Genomic DNA, 25,907 nt, shown 5'->3' on the forward strand with positions numbered 1-25,907 from the left:
ATCTGAAATGATCATAATAATTCCTTTCTCGCTAGGCATAATTCATTGAGTATTTAATATCAATATTCAAATTAATGCAGTCATTTCAGTTTTGATTCCTTTATGATCGTTTTAATGATAAAATCAGACAAAACAGAATTATATCTACAGCAAATTGTTGCGATAATGAATGGTTTCACAATATAAAAATGCCAAAAAAAAGCTTTTTTTCTTTTTAGTTTGTTATTTTCAAACTGAAATATCTGGCAGTATATTAAATATCCTTTTCTTGTGCTAACGTGTACATAATTCTTAATTTCATGTCACAAGTTTCTCTCAAAAGTTAAAAAAAAAGCATTGAATTTTATTGTCAAATTTTGCTAAAAATTGATTCAATTGAAATCAAAATTACATTACGTGGACATATTCTAGATTGTGTATTACATACAAAATTTTTAAAGATTGTTTAATTCCATGTAGACAGGGCGGAGTTATTGCTCTATATACTTTTGAAATAGTTTGACTTTTGTGCTCCTGCAGATGGTTTCGCTTAAAACAAAAATTGAGATGCCCTGACAGATGTTTATAACGAAATGAAATATTCCCAGTTTCAATATAAATGCGCCCGATACAATCAGGAATAAACTTTATACACATGGACTGACAAAACGAATTTAATAAGAGATTCCATAATTTGCGAGGCGGACTTTGGCATTCCGAGAAGCGTAGTGACCATACGGCATCTGATGATGTCCATTAACAAAATGGATCAATGCTGGTTGTCTAACTTCATTTCCTTGAATTTGTTGATTTACTTTTATGCAAAATTCAAAATTCACGTTAATTTATCAATCGGAAGTATAACCATTATAGTATTTGTAAAATTTGACTGTCGGACTATTATCGATATAAGGAGCTTATCATTAATTTTTTTCCCCAACCAGTAGAGGTGTAATGAAAATGCTGTATTTAAATACCTTGACCACTCAGTATTTAGTTCTGTTGAGTAGTTCTAATATTTAAAGAATTTCATTACACCTCTACTGATTTGAAAAATTTAATGATAAGCTCCTTATACCGATAACAGCCCGACTACTACTAATACTGTATACACTGCTAGGAAAAGAAGTCAACGGACACATAGTGTGAGGAACAAACAGCCATCACGGCCACCTAAATAAGTAGGACCTCCTTTCGGTGCAATGACTGCAGCAATCCTACGAGATATACTTTCCACAAGAGTATGATAGCGATCAATGGAAATTTTGGACCATTCTTCTTATAGGCATGTATTGAAGTCCTGGACTGTTGTAAGGCGGACCTCCTTTGACCTCATCTGACTCTCCAGTTCATCCACAGATGTTCAATACGGTTGAGATTAGGGCGCTGTAGAGGCCAGTGTCAAGTGTGGTGAAGGTTCATGTTCACAAACCAGGCAATTACAGCAGCAGCCTTATGACTCGGTGCGTCTTGCTGAAAGACAATGGTCAGATCTGTAGAAACGCCACAAAATAGAAAGCAATGCATTTTCCAGAATGTTCTGATAACTCTCGGAGTTCAGTGTTCGTGGCACTACAAACAGAAGTTTGAGGCCAAACCAGGAAAAACAGGATCATACCATCACACTGCCACCTCCTAATTTCATATTTGGGGTTACGCACTCTGGTAAGAGACGTTCATCGGGCATGCGCCACACACCTACACCCGTCCATCTGCGTAGCATCCTACGGTCATGCTCGGTGAGTATTGTGAATAGTCCACTGCAAATAGCACTTGCAGGTGGCTCCTTACGCTTGCATCTCATATATAGTATCACCGTTATGATATATAATATCATATATAGTATAATATCACCGTTGTTGACCTGGAATGGCCCGATTTGTCTACAGTTTTTGCCGAAATAAATGCCTGCAACATAGCATCCTATCACAACGCCTCTTTCAAACTCCATAAGTTCCCTTCTCGCAGCTATTTCACTGGACACAGTTGCAGTGACGTGTGGGCATCATATTGCTCCAATTTATATCGGCGACAAACACGTTACATGGCATGATACAGCTTGTTCATGGGGGAAGGGGGGGTGTCTTTTGACTTCTTTCCAAGCAGTGTAGTTTCAGTCCTTGAATATGTTGATTTACCTTCATGCAAGTTGGTTGTTAGCTCAATAATGGATTCAGAATACGTTACCTTATCAGTTGGAATTATATCTATTATAGTATTAATAGAAATTGACTATGGGACTGTTATCGGTATAAGGAGCTTATCATTAGTTTTTCAAAGCAGTAGAGGTATAATGAAAATCTTTAAATACTTTGACCACTAGTGGTCGTAGTTCTAAAAGAAATCACTGATTTAATGTTCATACCAGATAAGAATTAGCTACCTGATTTGCTGAAAAATATATATAACTAAACATCTCAAAACAACAACAACAGCAACAATATTTTTTTTTCAGCGATGTGTACAAACAAATGTGACTGTCTCCGTTTTTTTCTAAGCATATCAAAGTACTGATAATTTTTAATAACATTTATTCACTGTTTACTCTTCCCAGTGGCACCTTCAGTATATATATTAACATTTACATGCCTAACCGCGACAATGAACTAAAGCTAGTTGGGAACTTGATGCATCGCTATGAAAATAATCGAATACAACACAAACATGAAACGATCTGCAGCAGTAACAATCATATGCCATTCATCTTGGGATGTGGCTTGAGTTGTTGGCATTACTTTGTCTTCTTGCAAACCCGCTTTGTCTTCTTGGTCATATATACGATGCGAACAGTAGACACACAAAATCTGACCCACAGCACCTTTCACCAGATAAGTTAAGACAGAAGGAGGATAGCGTTCACCCATCATTTTAGGAATGCTGTAGAAAATTACCTCCACGATGATAGCCGAGGCGATGATATACATGGTAGATGATATGGGCAACACTTTACATCCAAAAAAAAAACAAAAAAACTTTTAATACTTCAAAATGTTTTGTTGTATTCAGTTATTATTTATTAACAAACAGATTAATTAATATTATGCTAAAACACGATAAGCAATACGTACGTATTGAGGTAAGTACACATTACATACTCTAACGGTTCGATTTGAATTCTAGTTTCATGCATAACTGGAAAAATCGAAGTGATTATACGAGGTCTAATCAGAAACATCGACAATTTCTTTGTTTCGTGCGACTTGTCTTGATAAGCTCGCTATGGAACCACAGCGATCGTTAGCGCAACGTTCCAGTCTTCCGGTGTTCTTCCATTTGGAAGAACGATTCTAATTTTCTAAAACCATATGAAGTCTCTCTAATCACCACTCCGCAGAAGTCTGCTAAATATATTTGGGTTCCGTTTTATATAAGAAGTGTACAGTTTACAGATATCTTTTCTGTGTTTAAAACTTTCCTGAGACTGGTCGCGAAAGGATGAGAGAAGAGCATTGTCACAACATACTGCAAAATATCATTCATAATGAAAAATTTAAGATTAGATTATCTGATCGTATTTGATTTGTTATTCATTGCTTCAATTTTGAAGTGGTAGGCTTAATGAATATTATATATTCATGAAGACTAAATTAGTATGAAGGGAAAGCAAAATGATAATATTTAAGCTAACAGATTCAGGATTGTACGTTTTTGTTTTTTTTTCCTTCTGAAAAAAACTCGCGAACAAGATCATTGATTTCAGTGAGAATTATTAAGTGAAACTTACCCTCTGAACTTCTATTCATCCTAGGAGCAGTTAGCCGGTGAGTTAGTCGGTTCCGTACGGTGGTAGGTTTTTTTTTCACCCGTATACTCAGGTTTTTCGTCCCGCAGAACAGGCAAACCGGCCCCGTAAACACACGTTTCTACAGTCATAGTAATACGGAGTAACCAACCTATTCCGTAGGATTTCGGTTCAGAATGCCTACACATCAAATTGTGTTGGTCTACGCGTGAGCGTAAATTAAGATAGGATATGATAGTAACTGTATTATTATAAATAACTAATTAATGAATGGTGCTTCCAACAATGCATATCTAGGAATTTATTTTAGAAAATAATAAATATATCAGGTGCTGTTTTTTAAAGATCTGAACAGCCAGCCTAAATTGGCCGCGTGGGTAACATTTCCGCTTTCTAACCAACAGGCTGCCTGCTCGAATCGCACTCTGGGCGTTGATATTTTGTAAATTGGAGGATGAATTTCATCTTCCACTGTAAAATCATCACCTTCTTTACTATAGGCCTTAATGGCTTAAAAGGTTTTAGTTTTGTTTTATAGTGCAGGTTTTTCGGATTATCTAACCCTTAGCCCATTCACAATACTAATAATAACATTTTCTAGGTTAGCTGCCTTTCATGATTAGAATTCACGTAGGGATTATATATATATATATAAAGTCAAGTAAAGTTAATATTACCTAAGCACAAGACGAAATTGAACTTTTCACAAGTTGCAGTCAACAAAATTACCTGCTTTGACGGATCCTATGGGAGAGCTGGTAGAGTAAGCGACGTAAAATATAACCATTGTCAATACCACTAGTATGGATGAGCCGAGAAGTATCTTCTTTTCGGAGTCAGCTGGAAGCCAGAACATTGCAACTGTCAGTACTATACATACTGCCAAAGGACCCCAGATTACCCTTTGGTTACTTGGTGATCTTCGTGTTAGTGTCAGGTTAAAAAAAACTGTCGAATAGGCTTCTTTGCAACAGCTATAGTTCACATCATACTGCATTGCACTTGCATTGGTAATTTTCCAGTATGGGTTCTCGTTAGTTAAAAACTCTAAGTATAGTTCACCTCCAAAAGGTCGGAGTTTGATTGTATCCCCATCGTGAGTCCAAGAGCCCATTTGTATACTACATATATGTTCATCATTTGGGTAATGCTCTGCACCCATTGAGCATGTAGCTGTAATCGTAGCAGGAATGTACTGATAAACTATACCATAACTGATAACAATAAGATCTGTGTTTTCATATGGATCTATACGGCTGGCATGGCTGTAAAATAATAAAGGAATAAATAAAAAACAGAAATGTTATTTAGATATAATGAATGCTATACTTCTAAAATAAAAAATAAAAATAAATAAATATTCTGTTACCTCTTTTTTATTTCCCAACACAATCACCAATCTTTTAGTCCTGTCTTTCTTGGAATTGGTTAGCGACCAGGCTCCACCTTTGCTATTGCAGGAGATGAGTGTGTTTCAGTCGATCTGGATTGACTGAAGGTGACACAAGAATACAGTGGATGACTTCCACCGTCTTGTGTCCAAATCAAATCCAAACTAGTATATTTTATTGTGATATTGTCTAAGTGTTTTTTGCGGTGAGTTTACTGAGTAGCAGTGGTGTCGAGTGGCCATTTTAGTTGGGTGTGCTATTGTGTGGGTTACGCAAACCACGCTAAAAATTTCACGTCAATTTGACCGTATACATGGGCGTCCGCAGAAAATTTTTCGTGGGGGGGGGGGGTAAAGCTTGAAGACAACTACATCAATAAATTTTTATAATTATTGATGTCATTAAATAATGTAATTGTTTGTCGGTGTAAACTATAAATACATTAGTTTCATTTTACATCGATTTTCATGATCTCTAATTCTTGGGGGAAAAATTATTCGGAATTAATACAGTTTTTACACAATTTCATATATAAAAAATTGACCGGCATAGTGTATTAAAAATTAACTAATTAATTAATCCCAAAATACTAAATTAAATGATTTCAGTTTAAAAGCAAAAAAATCATAAAACAAGTAAAATAATATTAAATTATTTTACATACACTTACCTTTTAAAATGTATTTTTCTGTTTAAATTTCTTTCACTATAAATTTACAATTCCCACTTCACTCAGTGACTCACTAGACACAGAAGGCAAACGAACTGGTCGCCGTTTACAACAATAATGAACATTTTTTTTCACAAATCAGAAAAAGATGAACCAAAAACAGGAACACGTGTTTTATTTCTGCAATAAAACGCGTGTTCTATGGCTACTATGCAGTGGGCCGAAACAGGCTAACCCATAATAAAATTTTAAGATAGACAAAGCGTCCCATGGTCGAGGGTGTAAAGTTACATATCTCAATCACTTTTACGATTATAATTTGTGGAATTTTTTACTCGATCCTAGGGGGGGAGTTCCCCGATTCCCCCCTACCTTGCGGACGCCCATGACCGTATGATTGCATTTTTATCGATGTATGAAAGTTTGGAGAGTGCATAGCGCATCAGCGGTCATCTTAATTGGTCCAATGCAATTAATTACAGGATAACTTTGCATATTTCTGCATAGAATGGGGGAACAATCTGTTTGTTTTAGGATTTATTAGAAAACAACAATGAAGAAGAATGCTATATTTGGTTGGTATATTTGAAATACTCAAAGATGAAAATATTGAACCATCATTTATAAGACATGTGAGAATAGGAAATGAAAGGAAAGAATAAGTGTGAGTAGAAATATTCTCATTAATGGCAAACGAATTATTAATAATTAACATTTGTGATGTGTGTCTTATAAGTTGCTGGGTAGAGCGAATAGCACCATCCTATAAAGTCTAGACATGAATAAGTGAATTTATGATGGCATAATTAAAAAAAAACTTATGAGGAGACGGAGAGTATAGCAGGAATAAATGTGGTTTGATGAAGCAGCAAATCATCTCGTAAAATTTGTTGCACATGTTATATGTATTTCTCCGGTTTGTGTATACTTCGCTTCGTTTTCTAAGAATTTTCTTTTGTTTACTGAGACTCAGTATACATAACATCCGATCACTATCGGAATTATCCACACTTTCGGGAATTCTGCATTCATTAGTTTTTTTGTTTTTTTTTTTGGTATCAGCTGTTCTTTTCTCTTATCAATCTCACATATGCTGGTATTTTGTTGTAGATCAACAACGTCTTTTAATAAACAGAGGTATTCATTTTTATTCAGGAATAGATAATTTTTTACTGTCTGTTGTTTCCGAAGACAAGAATAAAAATGTCTCTGTACCGTTAAAAAAAACTTTGCAACCTCAACAGATGCTGTACTGCACAAGCAAGAGGAAAACCAATTAGCTTTTTTCTCCTAAAGTCCACTTTCAAATTTTCAGTTCCAGAAAACGTGTAACAACTGTTTGTAATAAAGCCATTGGATACAGAAAGCGCTCAACTCATGACATGTGACAACGTTCAGTTGGATTGGGTGACACAATAACCAATCAAAACCTGTAGGTGCTATTCCCTCTGAGCAAACCCAGCCTCGCCTTCTGAGCGGTTTAAAAACATTACAACGCTAAGAATGTGACCCGCGTCCTCTTTGCATCTTTTCAAAGGGTTCAAAGGTATATGTATTTTGAAAGCACGCCCGAGCTGTGTGCTTTCACGCGAATGTGACGCAATGTTTACGCGTCAAAAAGTACCCTCTTCATGAAGATAATGAAGAAAAATGCTTCATTATCCTCGTAAAGAGGGCAATGAAGCATTAGTATGTTGTGTTTAATTTTAGGAATCACGCGATGTCTGCAAACAATTAGGGGAGTCTTTAATAGGCATAAATGCAGAAATATACTATCGGCGATACTGATATTTCGTGGATGAGCACCGCACACCCGGAATATTCTTCCTGCTCAGTAGTATGGTTAAAAACTCCAGTTTATCTGCTGCAAAGATCTAATAACTCAAGAACCAAGTGGAAGAAAATTTGAGCCTATAATCATCTTCTACAGATCTACAGATCTTTGACGTTACCACAAGCATATGCAGGTATCTGAATATCATACCATAATCCTCAAATTAAATATTCTTTTAGAAGAATACATTATTCTGTTTTTTTCGTCAAATTCGAATTTATTCTAATTTATTATTACCAACTGCTTCCATCGAGTTCCAAGATTATAGCATCAGAAAACTGCCATCATCTTCCGTGCCTAATCTTAATATTGTGCATATGTGTGCGTATGTGTGTTCTCCATGTAATTATCAATCAGGTTGGCAAGCAAATATACCTCATTTTGCGTGAAACAATTCAGCAATAGACGATTTGGATGAAATTTATTAAGATTAAGGTAAAAATTGTCGCTTGTTAAAATCAGATAAGAAAAATCCCTCTACATGCAGGTCAAACTACAGTTTTCAATGCACCAGTGAATTTTCCTTCCAGTGGACATACCTTTTGGTGTTAGTAGTTTTAATTTCACCTTCAGAATATTAATCGTCCCCCTCCTCTCAGTGAAGATAATATTACTAAGTTTTCTAGTCTTTTGCTTATAAACAGCCGTTTAGTAATATTTTAATAGCACAAACGTGTCTGAAATGTTAGATTGTACACACATTTCGGATGTTTTATTCTTCTTCTTCTTCTTCTTATTATTATTATTATTATTATTATTCAGCACAAGATTTTATCGCAAAAAGCTTCGGTCAAGACACAAACCAAGAGGAACTAGCAGACTCATTCAACCATGCCTTCACAAACAATATCACACAACTCAAAAAAAAAAAAACAATTTACCAACGATCGACAAAAAGCTACCGACACAAAGTCAACAACAAACGATGTATTTTCCACCCATATCAAAACAGGAACTGAAAGAAGCAATCCCAACTAAAACCAAAGACCATTCCAGAAATAGACAAAATAAGACTCACAGACCTTATAACACACCTTCAACAAATAAATCCAATACTTTTGAAACTCGTGAACACAATATTCGAAACTGGCGTTATTCCACAACAACTAAAGGCTGCTATAATTACAACAATTAACAAACATGGTAAAAGAAACGATACTCAGAACTACAGACAATAGCCACCCTACCAGTCATTTCAAAAATTCTAGAAAAAATAACACACACCAGACTACAGAACTATTTACAGAAGTACAACATCATCTCAAAACCAATATAGCTTTCAGAAAACAAAAAGCACCATTACTTTATTAGAAGACATCGCCGACACAATAAACAAAGCTCTCGACAAAAACAAGTACGCCTTCCTTATACTGCTTGACTTAACCAAAGCATTTGATACACTTGAACATGACATACTAATCACGAAACTATACTCAATAGGTATAAAAGGAACACTGCATACATGGTTCAAGAACTACCTCTGAAACAGAACACAAGTAACAAAAATAGGTTCTTGTCACAGCCGGGGTATACAAATGAAACACGGTGTCCCTCAAGGCGGCATATTATCACCCACTCTATTCAACATATACATTAACGATGTTCACATGTCCATAAGAAGTCAAATATTTCAGTACGCAGATGACACTGCACTACTAGCATCCACACAGACATCAACACGGCTCTCTCCAAAGCACAACAGGACCTACGTGAAATCACAACATACTTCTATCAAAACGCAATTGTAATCAAGGGCACCAAAACACAGATGTTGATAATACACAACCCAAGAATCATGCGCTCCGCACCACTATCGATACACTGTCACACATACGGCTGCATTAACAACAAAAAACCTGCTAATGTTCAGAAATCAAACCTGTAACACATGCAAAATACTTTAAATGGACAAAACATACAATACCTACACACCAAACTCCGGATCATCGCAGCAAAACCCTTCCAAGTAAAAGACATTATTCCATTCATCATAAAACAACTCCTATATCATGGTATCTGCAAACACATCAAACAGCCACCTAACAAAATTAGAAATATTACGTAGGAAAATTGTGTCAACAGTGATTTGGTTACCTTATACGCAACAAACCAATATCCGACCAACATGGCGACACACAGAATTCCGAGCATTAAAACCGGAAACACTACACAACAATAATACGGAATTATTTCAACATCGCCTATCGAAACAACAGAGGCACATATCGTATAACACGACCTACAACAACTCTCTACATCCCCACACCCTTCAACAACTCATACGGTTCTTTTGTGAGATCACATCAGATATACCCACGGAACTCAACAACCTACCAAGAAATTTAAAACACATAGATAACTACAGAACATTAAAACACGAACTCTGAAAATATACCAACAAAGTTAATATACCATTAACACTAATATACACATCACAGATCACCAGCATCCAAAGCCTACATCCCATATACATAAACAGTAACAACAACATAAATTGTGAAGGCTAATCCAACTCTTTTCATAAAAGCTAACCCAATCTTCGAAGTAAGTGGGATTAATTAGCCTCACTCATCTACACCTAATCAAAGACTGTAGATTATGTAACAAAACAGTCAGTAAAGGTGTATAACAATAATGAAGACACTGATATATAAAAAAAATTGTGCATATGTAAATAGGCTGTAAAATAATAAGCTATAATATTGATATTGAAAAAAATTATGTACACTTATATTTAAAAAGAAGCCACTGCAATAGTATACTTTATTGTATATATATAAAAACTCTGTATGATGATAAATAAACAAGAAGGAACCTAATATATATAATATTCATGTTCGTGTTGAAGAAATAATAAATGTCAAAAAATAGCAGGGAAAAATTATATTATTATTATTATTATTATACTTGAGTGGCAACAAACCAAAGAAAAAAAATCTTACGTACCCTTACCGAAGATCAAATAACTCAAAACTCTGCCTAAAACTTTCACACCAAACTTTTTCTAGAAATAAACACTATGCTGATATAAACAATAATAACCTGGCTGGCCGAGTGGTTACCGTACCAGCTCTCCAATTGACAAGTCGTATGATCGAATCCTGCCGTGGACATGAATTTTTGTGATTGTCTTTAGGTGGAAGATGAATTCATCGCCCGGTGTGAGAACACTACCCGCTTATTTGAAACCTAAAGTATCTGTTTCTGGACTATATAAAATAAATTACAAAAATTATATATCAAAAATGGTTAAAAAAATCCTCAGCTCACCCGCTGTATAAATGTACTATAGCTTTATTTGTTATTATTAAGGTTATTTGTTACAACGCTGCTGTATCATTTGCAATCCTTTGAGAAAAAAATCTTTCCCTTGTTGCACAAACCAGTCCTCAACCGCAGATATGGCTTCATCATCTGTGATAAATTTTGTTCCTTTCCAGTGTTTCTTTAAATTTGGGAATAGAAAATAGTCAGATGGAGCCTGGTCTGGCAAATAGGATGGGTGAGGCAGAAAGCCCAAGTTGTGTATTGTCTATTGGGTTTCATGAGCGGTGTAAGCATGTGCATTGTCCTGCAAAAGCAACACGCCTCTGCTCCGTTTCCTGCAGCGCGTTTCCTTCAGTACCTTCTTCAGTTCTTTCAGAGCTGTTGAATAAACTGCTGCTTTAACAGTTTTACCTTTTTTGGAGTGCTTGGTAGAGATAACACCATCCACATCCCGAAATACAATGGCAAGAACCTTCCTTGCTGACTTTTGGGTTCGAAACTTCTTTGACCTGGGAGAACCTTTGTGTCTCCACTCCATTGACTGTTGTTTGTTCTCTGGGTCATTTTGATGAAGTCACGATTCATCAACAGTCACAATACAAGCCACAAAATGCACCTCATTTCTCAAAATGACCCCAAATTCCTTGAGATGACAGCATACGTTCTCTGTTTTGGTCGGCATTCAAACATTTGGGGACCCACTCGGCTGGGAGCTTTTGCATGTCCAGATGTTGGTGGATAGACCACCAACTCGTTCCCTGGATATTCACAGAGTCTTTGCAATGTTTTTGGATGGTATTCGTCTATCATCAATGATAATTGCATGCACTGTATCGATATTTTGGGGCGTGATCGCCGAGGAAGGTCTTCCTAACATCCGTTGTTTCAGGATGCCTAGTTTTAAACTTGGCTACCTACCTGGCAACTGTTGGATATGCTAAGACATAGTCCCCTTAAGTCTCACACAAAATCTGATGATTCTCATTTACGGAATTTTCTTGCAACACGAAAAACTTGATGACAGCCGCACTTTCTGGTTCCTCAAAACCTCTGACATGGACATGTGAGAGGTTTTTATATATATATATATATATATATATATATATATATATATATATACAGGGTGTTCGGGATAAATTTGACAGTTTCGTAAGGAAAAAGAAAATCTTCTTTGTATCTATTAAATTTAATGAATTGACAAAAAAACATTACAGGCAGAGTTAATTACAATACTATCAACAAGATTTACTCAAAATAACCACCATTAGCATCGATCACAGCTTCAATTCTGCTTCGGAACCTCGAACAAGCTGATGCTACAGTCTCCCTGGGAAGGGCCGCAAAAACTGTTTTAATTTTATCCATTAACTGGGCTTTTGTATTACTGGAAGTGCGATTGGTGTCTTTTTCAACTGCGCCCCATACAAAATAATCCATGGGGTTAAGGTCTGGGGAGTTTGGAGGCCAAACATTTGGACTGGTGAAGTCGTAGAAATTTTCAGACAACCATTTTTGACTTTTCCCAGAGGTGTGGCAAGGGGCCGAATCCTGCTGCCATACATACGGCCTACCATTGGCTACCCTTGTTATCCAGGGCTTGACTACAGTTAGCAACTCCACGAACAAAGCCCGAATTCCAATGCCAGGGTTCTTCAACACCTGTTCCTGCAGATTTGCGAGGAATTCTGCTGTACGAACGCAATCAGATCGTCTGCTAGGGATCTTTCTTCTTGCTACATCCTCGTAGTCACCATTGCAAGTCTCTAGTTCATGCCTGATTGTTTTTACTGTATTCAGGGAGCATTGGGCAGCAGTCGTAATATCCTTATTTTGATGGCGGGCACGAATCATCATGATACAAGTTATTCTCTTCCATGATTCAGGTGGGTTCCAGCTATCCATCCTTTCTGACATCTTGTATATGAATGAAGAAGGGTCCAAACTTTTAAATGAAGAGAAGTGTGTGTTAATACATGTAACTTACGGAAAAATATAATTAATTATAAATATGTCAAATTTATCCCGAACACCCTGTATATATGTAGAAAGTATTTTACCTTGGGTGTAATAAATGTTAAAAATACCAAGCAATTTTAAACCTGGTTTTACTCCATTTCCCAAGTAAGCAAAGACAAAAACAAGTCAAGTTTGCGCCTGCAAGTCTAGCTGATCCTACAGGTAGTGCAAGACTAAGGCAACTCGTGGTAAAGGTGGCATAAGCTCTGATCACTAATCTTAATATTTACCCTTAATGCCAAAACACATCTCCACGAAGGGGATGTATGATGTTTTGTATTAAAGGCAAGGGGCCACTACCCAGACCGGTTTCGACATTTATTGAGGTCTCGTCAGTGGGAGCTAGGCTAGAAATACCAAGATGTAGTAATACAGAGCTTATAAGTATTTTATCAGAACAAGTTGCCATAAGGTGTTTTAACCTTATTAAATAAAAATCTCTGGAGGAGATATAAATGTAGAAAGTATTTTACCTTGGGTGTAATAAATGTTAAAAATACCAAGCAATTTTAAACCTGGTTTTACTCCATTTCCCAAGTAAGCAAACAGACAAACAAGTCAAGTTTGCGCCTGCAAGTGATGCAAGTCTAGCAACCTGTAGGTTCAGCTAGACTTGCATGACTTGCAGGCGCAAACTTGACTTGTTTGTATGTTTGCTTACTTGGGAAATGGAGTAAAACCAGGTTTAAAATTGCTTGGTATTTTTAACATATATATATATATATATATATATATATATATATCCTAAAAGAAAAGGAACAAATTATTACAGTTTGATGAATCGTGGGGATTAAAGGGTTTTAAGATACGTTCTTTCGTGTGATTATATCAGTTGCTTTAATATCATTTGTGTTCTAGGTGTTTATCAGAACTTTTCAGCCCCCCCCCTCGTAAGTCACTTTGGCACTAATTCCGAGAAGAACACTCTTTTGGGACTCTGAAAGCTAGTCGCAGGTTTTCACGCCATTTTCCTCAAGCCATATCCGGTTAGTACCTGTATATGATATGGTGCACTGTACTGTCATGTCGACAGAGACATGGAACTCGTCGGTAGTCTGCGTTGCTAATTGCTGTGGTTGTTCGACTTATGTACAGTTGTCCTTCGTAAAAACTAATATTGGTAACATTGGTTATAAGTACAATATGACACTAAGAGAGTATCATATTGTACTTAACTGAATTTGTGTATGCCTCTGGTTGGTAATTTCTAAATTGGACTGCTGCGATTACGACAGCCTGTAGTCCCTAAGAGCACCCTGGACTTTTTTGACTGTAGTGTCTTCCTCACATTTCTACCAGTGTTGTCAAGAACGGATATAGGCCACTATATAATGGCATTATATAACAACACCTCGTTCGAAGTCGGCAAGTTCATGTCCATCCGCCGGTATGCAGAAATCCATTCGATTTCAGGTCTAGGGACAGATCTGTTTGCCTTATATAGCCGTATAGGCTATTTGCATACACATAGTTAATTCTAAAACTGCTGACACGCTTTATTTTTCGTACCGCTTGTCCTGTTTTGCTCAATATAATTATGTAATTAAAATATTCATAACATAAGTCAGAAATATTCACATTTAAACTTCATTTCCTTCAAGCAAAGCGTTGGCATGGAAAATGTAATTGTCATTAGTTGAGTTGCAGGCCAATACATGGGCACATAGATTCACCTGTTCGGTCACTAAATACTCACATAACGACTCCGTTCTCTTAGTACCTATTTTGATTAAATTAATATTTATAATATTCACAAAAAGATGTTGATCCCCTTCATTTTAAACTGAACGATTTTATTATCATAGTTAAAACAAAGGATACGTTATATGCTACGAATTTAATATCTTTGAAAGAATGATATTGCATTGTTCTACAGTAAACTAATCACTCTACTAATTGGATGCTTCATAACCAGCATGTTTCTAACCTGCAGGTTGCTGCAGGTTAGAAACATGCTGGTTCCGAGGATGTAATACTGTCATCCACGAAGGTTCTTGAAATCATTTTCAGTGATTATGATTATGGTTTATGCTTAATTACTTCAGAATTTCCAAAATCTATATTAACTCTCCTGCCACACTATTGGTATATTTGTAATAGCTTATCTCACTCGTACTTGAGTATATTTTGAACTATATATATATATATTTTTTTTTTTTTTTGCTTTTGATGTTTTGTTAATTGTAAGTTTCGTATCAAATTTATTAAGGGTGCTTGCATAGTCTCGTGATAACATTTATGACACTAGCTCGACAGAAGAAACTAGAAGATGATTAGTTCACTGAGAGAGAAACGTTTTTTAGCCCTTTTCATCAACAGTTAGTCGATCTTTGGGATAGGGAAGTAAGGATTTTTCTAATTGAAGAAAGTGACGTTTTAATCCCGTAGCACAGTAAAATCGACAGTAGAAACATGACTTCACATAATAATACCTGTCTAGGATTGCAAGACGCAGTTCTGGGCCTTATCCTTGAGCACGTTCATCTATGCACTAATCTTATAGCGATGAAGAACACTGAGACCAGCTGCGAACTATTTTCAAGTAACAGAAGATTTATTTATTTAGTTATTAATTTTATTTTTTCATTACCTGTATCATTAACCTGTATGATGATGATACACTGAATACCGATTCATGTTCTAGAAAACTAAGAATTGCATTGACTTTACACAGTTTTAATATTATACATCCCTACACGCTCCCCTTCCTGTGGGATACCTGCTCACGGTGTAGGGGACTTCCCAGTGATAGTACTGGCCCTTTTGATTCTTCCTCTTTTTCTTTGCTTTTCTTCCCTTATTCTTCGCTCTACTTCTTCTGAGTCTATTTTTCCAGACCACTATCACGTATGACTTGCACTGCTTTGGCCTACCCTTCGACAAGACGGGCGGTCCTGGATGACCCAGCCATTCGGGAGGGCAAACCAGCCCACGTCGGTGCCAGTCTCAAGCCCGGATAAATGAGGAGGATTGGCGTCAGGAAGGGCATCCGGCAGTAAAAAACATTCTAAAACCAGGGATGAAATGTCGGATAACGGAGAAAGAACAGCGGCTAGGGCGTCCCCTGTAAGCGACGCGCAGTTCCGTCGCCCGAGGACTATGAGAAGTGAGCTTGGGCAACCGAACCAAGGACGGGTTCGGCTAAAGAAGCGAGTCCAACAGAAAGAGAGAGTGTGTAAAGTACGAATCGGGCCGCTGAATGTGGGTACGATGAATGAGAAGAGCAGGGAGATAGCAGACATGACGAGAAGAAGGAAGTTGAAGATCTTGTGCGTGCAGAAGACAAGGTGGAAGGGCAACAAAGCAAAGGAGCTGGCTGAAGGATATAAATTCTTTTAGAGCGGAGTAAATAAGAATGGACGAAACGGAGTTGGAATCATCATCGACAAGGAGCTGAGGGGTGGAGTCTGCGAGGTGTGCCGGAAGAACGATCGGATTATGAGCGTTAAACTTGAGATTGAAGGAAACGTGGCTACTCTTCACAAGTAGGTTGTGATGAGGAGGAGAAAGAGGTATTCTGGAGAGAACTTGACCAGGTTGTAATGGGAATCCCTGACGGTGAGAGGGTGATCGTCGGAACAGACCTGAATGGGCATGTAGGAAGACAACCAAGTGGTGAAGAAAGGGTGTACGGGGGTTGGAGTAGTGGTGAAAGAAATGAAGAAGGTAAAAGAATCGTAGAGCATGCTGTGGCCTTCGACCTGGCTATAGCTAACACGTGGTGAAGATCGTTGGACACCTGATAACCTATAAAAGCGGAGATAGGATGAGTCAGATTAACTCATCCTATCTCCGCTCCGATATATTATGTGCCGTAGGAAACATCTGAAGGAGATGAAAAACAGTAAAGTACTTAACGGAGAAAGTGTAGCGGCACAGCACAGCACGGGTCGGTTGTGGTAGACTGTGATATGAAAGGGGAAAAGAAGAAGAATAGACGGAAGTGGCGGAAAGATAGGAAAATAAAGTGACGGAAATTTGAAGAGGAAGATCCAAGGAATGAGTTTAAAGAAAAGGTATTGAAAGAAATGAAGTTACCAGAGGATGTGAAAGAATAATTGGACGTAAATAGTCGGATTATTAGAAAAATTGAAGAAGAGGTGTTCGGTATAACATCAGGAAAGGGGCAGCCTGAGGATAAGGAGGCATGGTAGTGGAATGAGGAGGTGCAGTTGGAGATCAAGGAAAAGAAACAGGCAAAGAAAAAATGGGACATGACTGGAACTAGAGCCGACAAGGAAGCATATAGATTAGCGAAGAAAAATTCAAAGAGAGTTGTGGCAAGGGCGAAGGCGAGGGAAGTTGACGAGGTTTATGAAGTACTGGAGAGAAACTGTCGTGTAGCTCAGTTGTTGAGAATAGCGAAAGCTAGAGATAAGTCCTCGAAAGACATAACATCAGCCAAGCAGATAAAGGACGCCTCAGGAGTAGTACTACAAGAGGAGGACAAAATCAGTGGAAGATGGAAACAATATTTCCGTAATCTGCTAAATGAGGAGAATCCAAGAGAGTGGTGTGAGGATGGAGAGGCAAATGAGGGATCAGTGCAGGACATCAGCAGAGAGGAAGTGCTTTGGGTACTAAGAAAAACGAAGAATGGAAAGGCTGCTGGGACAGACCAGATACTTGGGGAAGTGTGGAGAAGTCTGGGTAGCGAGGGCGCATACACATTATGGGATCTGATGAGGAAAATAGCCCAACAGGGAAATATACCAGACAAATGGAGGAAAAGTATTCTCGTCCCAATCTACAAAGGAAAAGCAGATGTTCAGGATTGTGGCAACTATAGAGGGATCAAGCTGATGTCACACACGTTGAAGATAGGGAAAGAGTAATTGAAGGAAGGATCGGAAACGAAACGAAACGAAAATTGGCGAGGAGCAGTTTGGATTTATGGCAGGAAGAGAGACAACGGATGCGATATTTGCGCTAAGGCAACTGATGGAGAAATATATGGAGATGCAGGTGAAGCTACATATGGTGTTTATAGACCTGGAAAAGGCATACGACAGAGTGGCCAGGCAGGAGGTATGGAGGTGTATGAGGAGGAAGGGGGTGTCGGAGAAGTACGTGAGGTTGGTGAAGGAGATGTATGAGGGAGCGAAAACTCAGGTCAGGTATAGTGTCGGCATGATAGAGGGGTTCCTCATTGTCGTCGGGCTCCTTCAGGGATCAGCTCTGAGCCGCTACCTCTTTGACCTGGTCATGAATGTAATAGTGGAGGACGTTAAGAGGGAGGCGCCATGGAACATGATGTTTGCCGACGACATTGTTCTTTGCGAATCATCCCGAGAGAAGCTTGAAAAGACTCAGGAAGAGTGAAGAATGGTATTGGAGGAGAGAGGCACGAGAATTAACCGGGTGAAGATCGAATATGAAGGGAAGGGAAGAAATTCAAGTACCTCAGGGTCGGTCATCGAGAGGAATGGAGACCTGGATGAGGAAATACAGCACCGAATAACGAATTAACCGGGTGAATATCTGGCTGGAGGAATATGAGCGGGGTTCTGTGCCACAAGAGAGTGAGTTGTAAAAAGAAAGGAAAGCTGTATAAGATGGTGGTGAGACCGGCGATGCTTCATGGCGCGGAGACGTGGCCTATAACAAAGGGGCAGGAAAGGAAGATGGAGGTGACGGAGATGCGGATGTTGAGATGGATGAGTGGTATGACCAAGAAGGACAGAATAAGGAATGACTACATCAGAGGGACGGACAAGGTGGGACCGATCGGTAAGAAGGTACAAGAAAACAGGCTGAGGTGGTTCGGTCATGTAGAGAGGAGTATGTTGGTAAACGAGTGGAGTGCATGGAAGTGGAGGAAAAGAGGCAGGCCCAAGCTCAGGTGGAGGGATAAGGTTGCAGAGGATCTTAGGGAGAAAGGATGGAGTCGGAAAGATGCCCTGGACAGGAGAATCTGGAAGAAGATTAAAGATGGGAACGCCGACCCCTTTTAACACGGGATAAAGGCATAGCAAAAGAAAAAGTCCTGGCGTTTCACCTCTGAGCGCAGTCATTGCCGCTCACTGGACGTCCATGTGTGACTTCGTGATGGGTGGCGCCGAACCCCAAACCCCCTTGAGCATTCTTCATTCTCAAATGTTTCAGGACCCTGAACAAGGTCCCAACCAAGTATTGATATAGATACAACATTTCGTAATAAGATTAAGAAACAAAAGGTATGCGATACCAATACAAATATACCAGCGTTCCTGATCATTCATGCAACAAGTGAAAAGACAATAGGGGCTCCTAAAAGTGTTAAGAAATTAAATTGTGGCAATATCTTTATGGAGACATGTCAGCAACATTCTAAGATGCTGCTGAGAGCAACATCAATGAATGGAATACCAATCACAGTAACACCTCATAAAACACTCAATTCTTATAGAGGAGTGATATCAGAATGGGATTTCCTTCATGTTCCTGATGAAGATATGTGTTCAGAGCTTCAAGATCAGGGAGTGACAAGTATGAGGCGCTCCCTAATACGTAGGGATTGCCACCTGATTCAGACCAGGAACGTCCTCCTTATTTTTATACACCTAAGTCTCCAACATCTGTAAAAGCAGGGTATCACAACTTTCCTGTCAGACTGTACATCGGTAATCCACTAAGATGATTCAAATGTCAGAAATATAGAAACCCCCAAACTGCCTGTCGTGGCTCTGCCATCTGCGCCCGATGTGGTAGTAAAAAGCAAGACAACAAATCTTGCTCTGCAAAGAAAGCTGAATGTGTCAACTGTCAAAGAGATTCCCCAGCTTACTCCCGTGCGTGTCAAAAGTGGAAAGATGAAAATGAAATACAAAAAATTAAAATAGAAAAAAATATTTGCCACCACCACCTCTTATGGGTGGCAAAGAAAATGTCAACACTCAAACACATATGTCTATTCCACTATTTGATAATTTCATCATACTTGAACTTTATGATCGCGAGTGCTTCTCTGTTGAGCGCATCTATCACAAGACCTATGGTCTCACTCCATAAACAACTCCAATAATAGTTTCATTTGATGAGAATCCACTTATCAAAAATTATGGTAAGGCTATCGTTTATAGACAAACCATCAGACATCCTAAAAGAAAAAAAAAATGATATTTCGGTATCCATTAAAAGTAATTTGAATGTTCCAAGACTAACACATACGATGATGTATTGAATATTTTTTTCAGAGGAAGAGATGGACACTGGTCGTCCATACTTCTTAAAATCTAATGCAAAATATAAGCCCAACAAGGGTAAGTCCTTACCCTCCCGGAACATAGATGTCTATGAAGCCTAAATAATAGGTAAAATTTTTATAATGGAACTGTCGTGGGGTTTCTTCAGAATATCGATGATATCAACATATTTAACAAACCTATGTTTTCGTCTGCAGGAAACATATTTAATATCCAATGAGGGCCGTAACTTAAGGAATTTTACTCGGGTATGTAAGGACAGAAGTAAGATGGTCCTGCTCACGGAGGAGTGCCTATCCTAGCGGGAAGTCATACTCCTTTCCATCATGACCAACTTAATAATGCTCTGAAAGCAGTAGTCTCTTGTCCGTGTGACAAGCGACTACTGCTTGTTACAGTCATGTTCAGGTTATTTACCAACGGATGCAGATTTAAATTAAATAAATCTTGATAACCTATCTTACAATTGCCTGCATCCATATAGGTGACATTAATGGGCACAAAATGAAAGAGATCGTATCACTGAATGAATCCTTGAAAATAACTATTCCCCTCTTTTGAATAATAGACTTAGTACTTTCTTCCATATGTCTACCCGCTCATTTTCTGCAGTCAATCTTACAACCTGCCCTCCTCCCATTTTTTCACTGCTTGCACGGAAGTGATTATTTTTCTTGTATTTTCCCAATGTCGTCACATGGGCCATGTACTAGCCCAAACAAGTGAAGCAGCAAAGTACATTGCTTGGGAAGAAATCAACGTACCCCATAGTGTGAGGAACAAACAGCCGTAGAAACGTCGCAAAGTAGACAGCATTGCATTATCTAGAATGTTCAGATACCACTCAAAGTTCATTATTCGTAGCAACACAAACAGATGTTTGGGGCCAAACAAGAAAAAACAGGTCCATACATTACACTGCCACCTCCGGATTTTATAGTTGGGTTACGCACTCTGGTGAGAGACGTTTATCAAGTATCCGCCACACTTACGCATGTCCATCTGCTCAGTAGAGGGTGTGGCGTAATTTCGCTCCATAACACAGCTTTCCAAGCTTCCACGTCCCGCTGTACACGCTATTTGCACCACTGAATCTGCTGCATTTTGGTTCCGGTAATGTGGAGCTTACATATTGCAGTCGTACCATGAAACCTATGTTGTCAGCTTCGGTTCGGATTTTTTTTTTTTTTTTCGTATTCGTGTTTAAGTCCATACTCGGCGATAATATGTAAAAAACCGACGAATGGCGGCTTTTACATATTTATCCTTCATAGCACCCTACGGTCACGTTCCGTGTGTGTGGTGAATCGTCCACTGCGGGTAGCACTTGCAGTTGATTCCCTATGCTTTCCTCTCAGTATGGTGTCACATATTGTTGACCTGGGATGCCCAATTTGTCAACAATTGCGGATAGGCCTGCAATATGCATCCAACACTGCGCCTCTTTCAAACTCCATGAGTTCCCTTCTTGTAGCTATTTCACACGAACACAGTTGCACTGACTTGGGAACATCATATTCCTACAATTTATACTGAACTACAAACACGTGACTCGTTACACGTCATAATATACCTGGCCCCTGAGGATGTTCGTTAATTTCTTTATAAGCAGCTTACATAATATACATGATCACGCCGACTTTGCGTGGACATCATCCCTTTGCCATGGTACGAGTGCCTCCTGGCGGTGCAGAATGATTGCCATTTTGACTACACTGTATACTGAAAGACTGATCAGAGGAGTGTCACATTAGAATTATAATACATATTTATTACATATCAATATCTGCCTGATAAAAAATAATTAATATGGATTAATCTTAATATCCTAAGAATGAAAAAAACATTAATAATGAAAAAAATATCATCTTCAATTTGATTGCCTCTTATGCTTATATTTTATTAGGGAAAACTTACGCATTGTATACTACTATATCAGGCTGCCATATTGTTTTATCAGGAATTATAAGGGAATTTAATCCTTCAAAAGCAGAAGGCTCCCAGTAAAGACGTTTATCATACCAACTCTGCAAATAAAAATCACTAGATTCGTTATCAAAACAGTAAGCAGTATAGTTTATTTAATAACTGCAAGATTGAAACAATAAACAACGCATTCCTTCCACCTTTATTTTATATAATCAGAATACTCTTACAAAAAGACTGAATGTCTCTAAAAATTTAGAATTTTCGAAATTGTTTATTTCAGATACACTACGGGATGAAAACTTGTATTCCAGCGAACCTATCAATTTATATATAAAACTTGTGTTTGTTATCTACAGGTCGAAATCTTCAAAGAACAGTTAAGAATGAAAACGAAATTCTGTTAGAAGGAATGAATAAAGAGGGTCAAATGTCGTTCTATAAAATTAATATTGAACTTGTATGGATGACGAATAATTACGCATTTTGAGGAAAATGAGCGATTAGATATTCCAGTTCATTTTTTCAAGGCTCGGTTGTTTTGAATTACTTCCGTAGGAACTAAGGTCATGAGGTCCATTTATGTTGTTTCTTAATTGCTGTGTTTATGCAGGTTTACCTGTTTTGCAGGATTAAAAATCCGAGTTCAGTGTAACTACTTGCCTATCTCTCTATCTATATGATAACTATCTTGCTGAATCAGCAAGATAGGTATCATTAATTAGTCAGATAATTTTCTTGTGAAATAAATCGAGTACTTTTGGTGCACTCGTTCTACATAATAGGATTTGTGAAAGCAGTTATTCTGAAGAGTAGTCACTTGAAGCAGACGAAAAGAGAAAGCTGGAAAATCTGGGGCTGAGTTAACTATATATATGTGATTATGCTAGGAAAGATTAAAAGTTAATTTTATACCACGAAGAGGTATCTGATTATGTAATATCTGAGTGTTATTATTAAAAAACAGTTTTTTTTTTTTGAGAAAGAGTGTACGGCGTTTTCGCTACATTGAAGTGTGTTTTATAGTAATCTCAAACACGAGCAGTAGCTTAGTCCATCATCTGATTCGAGCAATAACGGGCATTAGTTGAAATCACTGCCGAAGAAATTAAGGCTTTGAGGCTAGTTCTGTTAATCAACTGCATTATGTTCTCAGAACTTTTGCAAGAAGAAATCCTCAAATTTCATGAGTGAAAAAAATTTCCACCGTATTAAACCGGCTAACTCTTCTTCAGCTGAAATGCTCTTGTGAAGGGCGTCGTACCCTAGACGTGTCGTCCCCCAATATCTTTATTTCTTTCGATCGAAAAATAAATCAAAGGAGGAAGTATTGGAATCTCGTATGTTTGCAGTGGTAGGATGACATTACTTAGATCACTAACACAGGAGTTGGAGAAAGAGCAATATACCAGAATACTGTATTTCCTTTAAGTGTTGAAGCTATAGAGCCTTCATTCAAGAGAGTTAGGATCAGGAAAAAAGTTACATCCAATAGTTTCAAGAGGAACGAAAGCACAACTGTTATTTGGGCTTGATATTTCATACTGTACATTTTGTCTTTTGGAAACCAGTTTTCCATTGAGGTTGAATTTCATTTCTCTGATTTCAACTGTTTTTGGTATAAAAGAAAAGAAAACTATGATTTCTAGTTTCGATATGTTTGAATCTTTTCTTACATAGATGTGGCTCATTTGTCAGAGAAACGTGATTTAGATAAGAACATGGAGGTAGAACAAATCACTTGTGTGCAAGAGAGTTTAAATTGAAATAGAGAGAAAGCTCTTTCATATCTTCAATAACTGTTTTAGTAAAACCGCGTTCATAAGAAGTTTGAAACAATAATCCAGCTAGCGAATTTATAATACCATATAAATATAATGTAAATACGATTTTCTCTCTCTCTCTCTCTCTCTCTCTCTCTCGCTATTCTTATGTTGCAGAATGGAAAGTTGTTTGAAGTCACTGGAAGAAGAAATCAACATGAAAATCTGTCAGAATTGTCTAGTGGACAAATAAGATATAGAGAGAGAATCTAAAAAGATTATTCGTGCGGAATAGATCAAGAATGTTTAGGAGTAACTAATATCCTGAGTATGCTGTTTGTGTGAGATCATCGGTGATAACAAATGGCTTCTCATATCTTAACCTGTTTGGAATTCAATAAACTTGGAAACATAAAATCAGATCATCTGATGTGCGCTGAGATAGAGCAAAACGATTTGTCATTTGGTTTGTGGGTGGGTGTGCCCACCCACCCACACACATGCACGCACAGCCAAAATTACTGTTGCAAAAGAAGCAATAATATTAGTAATAATGAAATTATAATATATATATATATATATATATAGTATATTAATTTGTTTTAAATAATGTATTATTAATTGATTTAATATAATTACATATATTAAATATTTAATTCTTCGACATCATCACCATTTAAATGAACATGGTACATTCAGTACGTTATACTTATTTACATTATTAGTATCCTCCTATCACTTTTCTTCCAATTAATTAATCTGTTATTTGTCAGATCTCCACTACTGTCTTACATTTTGTTTCTTAAGGCGGTAACAATTCCATCAATCTGCCGAAATCTTGGCTTTTCTGTGGATCTGTTTCTCGTTATCCTGGAACTGAATACTTGTTTAACCGTTCTGGTTAAACAAATATTCAGTATTCTGGTTAAAAGGTTCGCTACCGGTAGGTAGCGTACTTGTTGTCCAGCCAACAGATTCCATATTCAAATTCCACTGTGAACATCGATGTTTGTGAATTTATTTAGTCGGTAGATAAATTTCGTCGCCCAGTTTAGTCTCTGTAAGGTTTCTGATTATTTAATACTTAGCCTGCCTACGATACCAATGTACCACAAGTTTATACCGTTCATAGTGTAAACATGAAAAGATCCTATTATGTACCTTGTAGTCACCAACCTTTGACTGCTCACTCCTTTCATTTTGCTGAGAAATCTCATATTTTTGGTCTCCAGTCTTCGGTTAACTGTTTACTTCGGTTAACTAAGAAGATAAACTTCATTTTTCTCTATACTCAATCATTGCTTATGAGGATGTAGCTGCTTTTTATTCTTCAAGTTCATCTACGAGCGGGAATAAGAGAAATCTCAGATGTTTGGTCCACTGTTTTCCTAGCTCACTTGCGTTTGAAATTCTTCAGCTAACTTGGCTGATGACTACTCTGCTCGCCTCGTTCTTGCTTGAGAAAACTTGCATTGCATAAACATACAAGATATCAAGAATATCTAAAATCGATTCCCTTTAGGTTCTACTTCTCTCATTAGAATTCTGACATTGTATAATTTATCTGGAAGAAACAAAATCTAATTCAACTGATTCTATTTTTGATATTATTCAGATTTTTAGTGAAGAGACCCTCCTTGGAATAACACTAACCTTTAAGGACTTGTAACCTGAATGCAACTCATAGCCACTTTTCAGATTATCCTGGATACAGAATACTGAGCCATTTTTATGTCCATGTTATTTACGAAAGATTATAAACTCATAGTACTTTAGTACTATGAATGGAGCGGGGATTAGATAATTCGGAACCCCTGCTCCAAAGGCCAACCATGGAACATTTTCCAACCTTAAGGTCCTCAGTAAGAATGGAAATAGTCTCACACTGTGCGATGAAATTCATTTAACACCTAAAGGACATTCACAAACATTTGTTCCGCGACAGGATTTAGACCCACTCGAATATCGGAGAGGACATACACTATCCACTCTAATCAAGTTGTCAAGGGGAGTTTTAACCCCGAATTAAAAAACATGAACTCATTTGATTCATTTTGAGATCGCTTTTATGTTTTCACAAATATCCATGAAATTGTTGAAATTTGAGAAGTAATAATTTTATAATCTGTTCTGCC

At 37.6% G+C, this 25,907-nt stretch overlaps 1 protein-coding gene across 1 annotated transcript in view; it reads right to left on the reverse strand.

The window, feature by feature from the left end:
* Positions 1 to 2,490: 2,490 nt before the first annotated feature.
* The window catches only part of LOC150098238 (neuronal acetylcholine receptor subunit alpha-10-like), a 40,086-nt gene continuing 16,669 nt past the window's right edge, over positions 2,491 to 25,907 (reverse strand). Inside the window, exons 4-6 of the mRNA XM_090406337.1 lie at positions 22,001 to 22,110; positions 4,451 to 4,986; positions 2,491 to 2,923 (exon numbers count right to left, since the gene is read on the reverse strand). Coding sequence (XP_090262463.1) covers positions 2,592 to 2,923; positions 4,451 to 4,986; positions 22,001 to 22,110 — 978 coding nt within the window. The 3' untranslated portion in view covers positions 2,491 to 2,591. The remainder of the gene's footprint in view (positions 2,924 to 4,450; positions 4,987 to 22,000; positions 22,111 to 25,907) is intronic.

This window comes from Typopeltis vanoorti, chromosome 16, assembly GCF_054136105.1.
Source record: "Typopeltis vanoorti isolate ZY-2024b chromosome 16, IOZ_Tvanoo_1.0, whole genome shotgun sequence".
In the NCBI taxonomy this organism is placed as follows: Eukaryota; Metazoa; Arthropoda; class Arachnida; order Uropygi; family Thelyphonidae; genus Typopeltis; species Typopeltis vanoorti.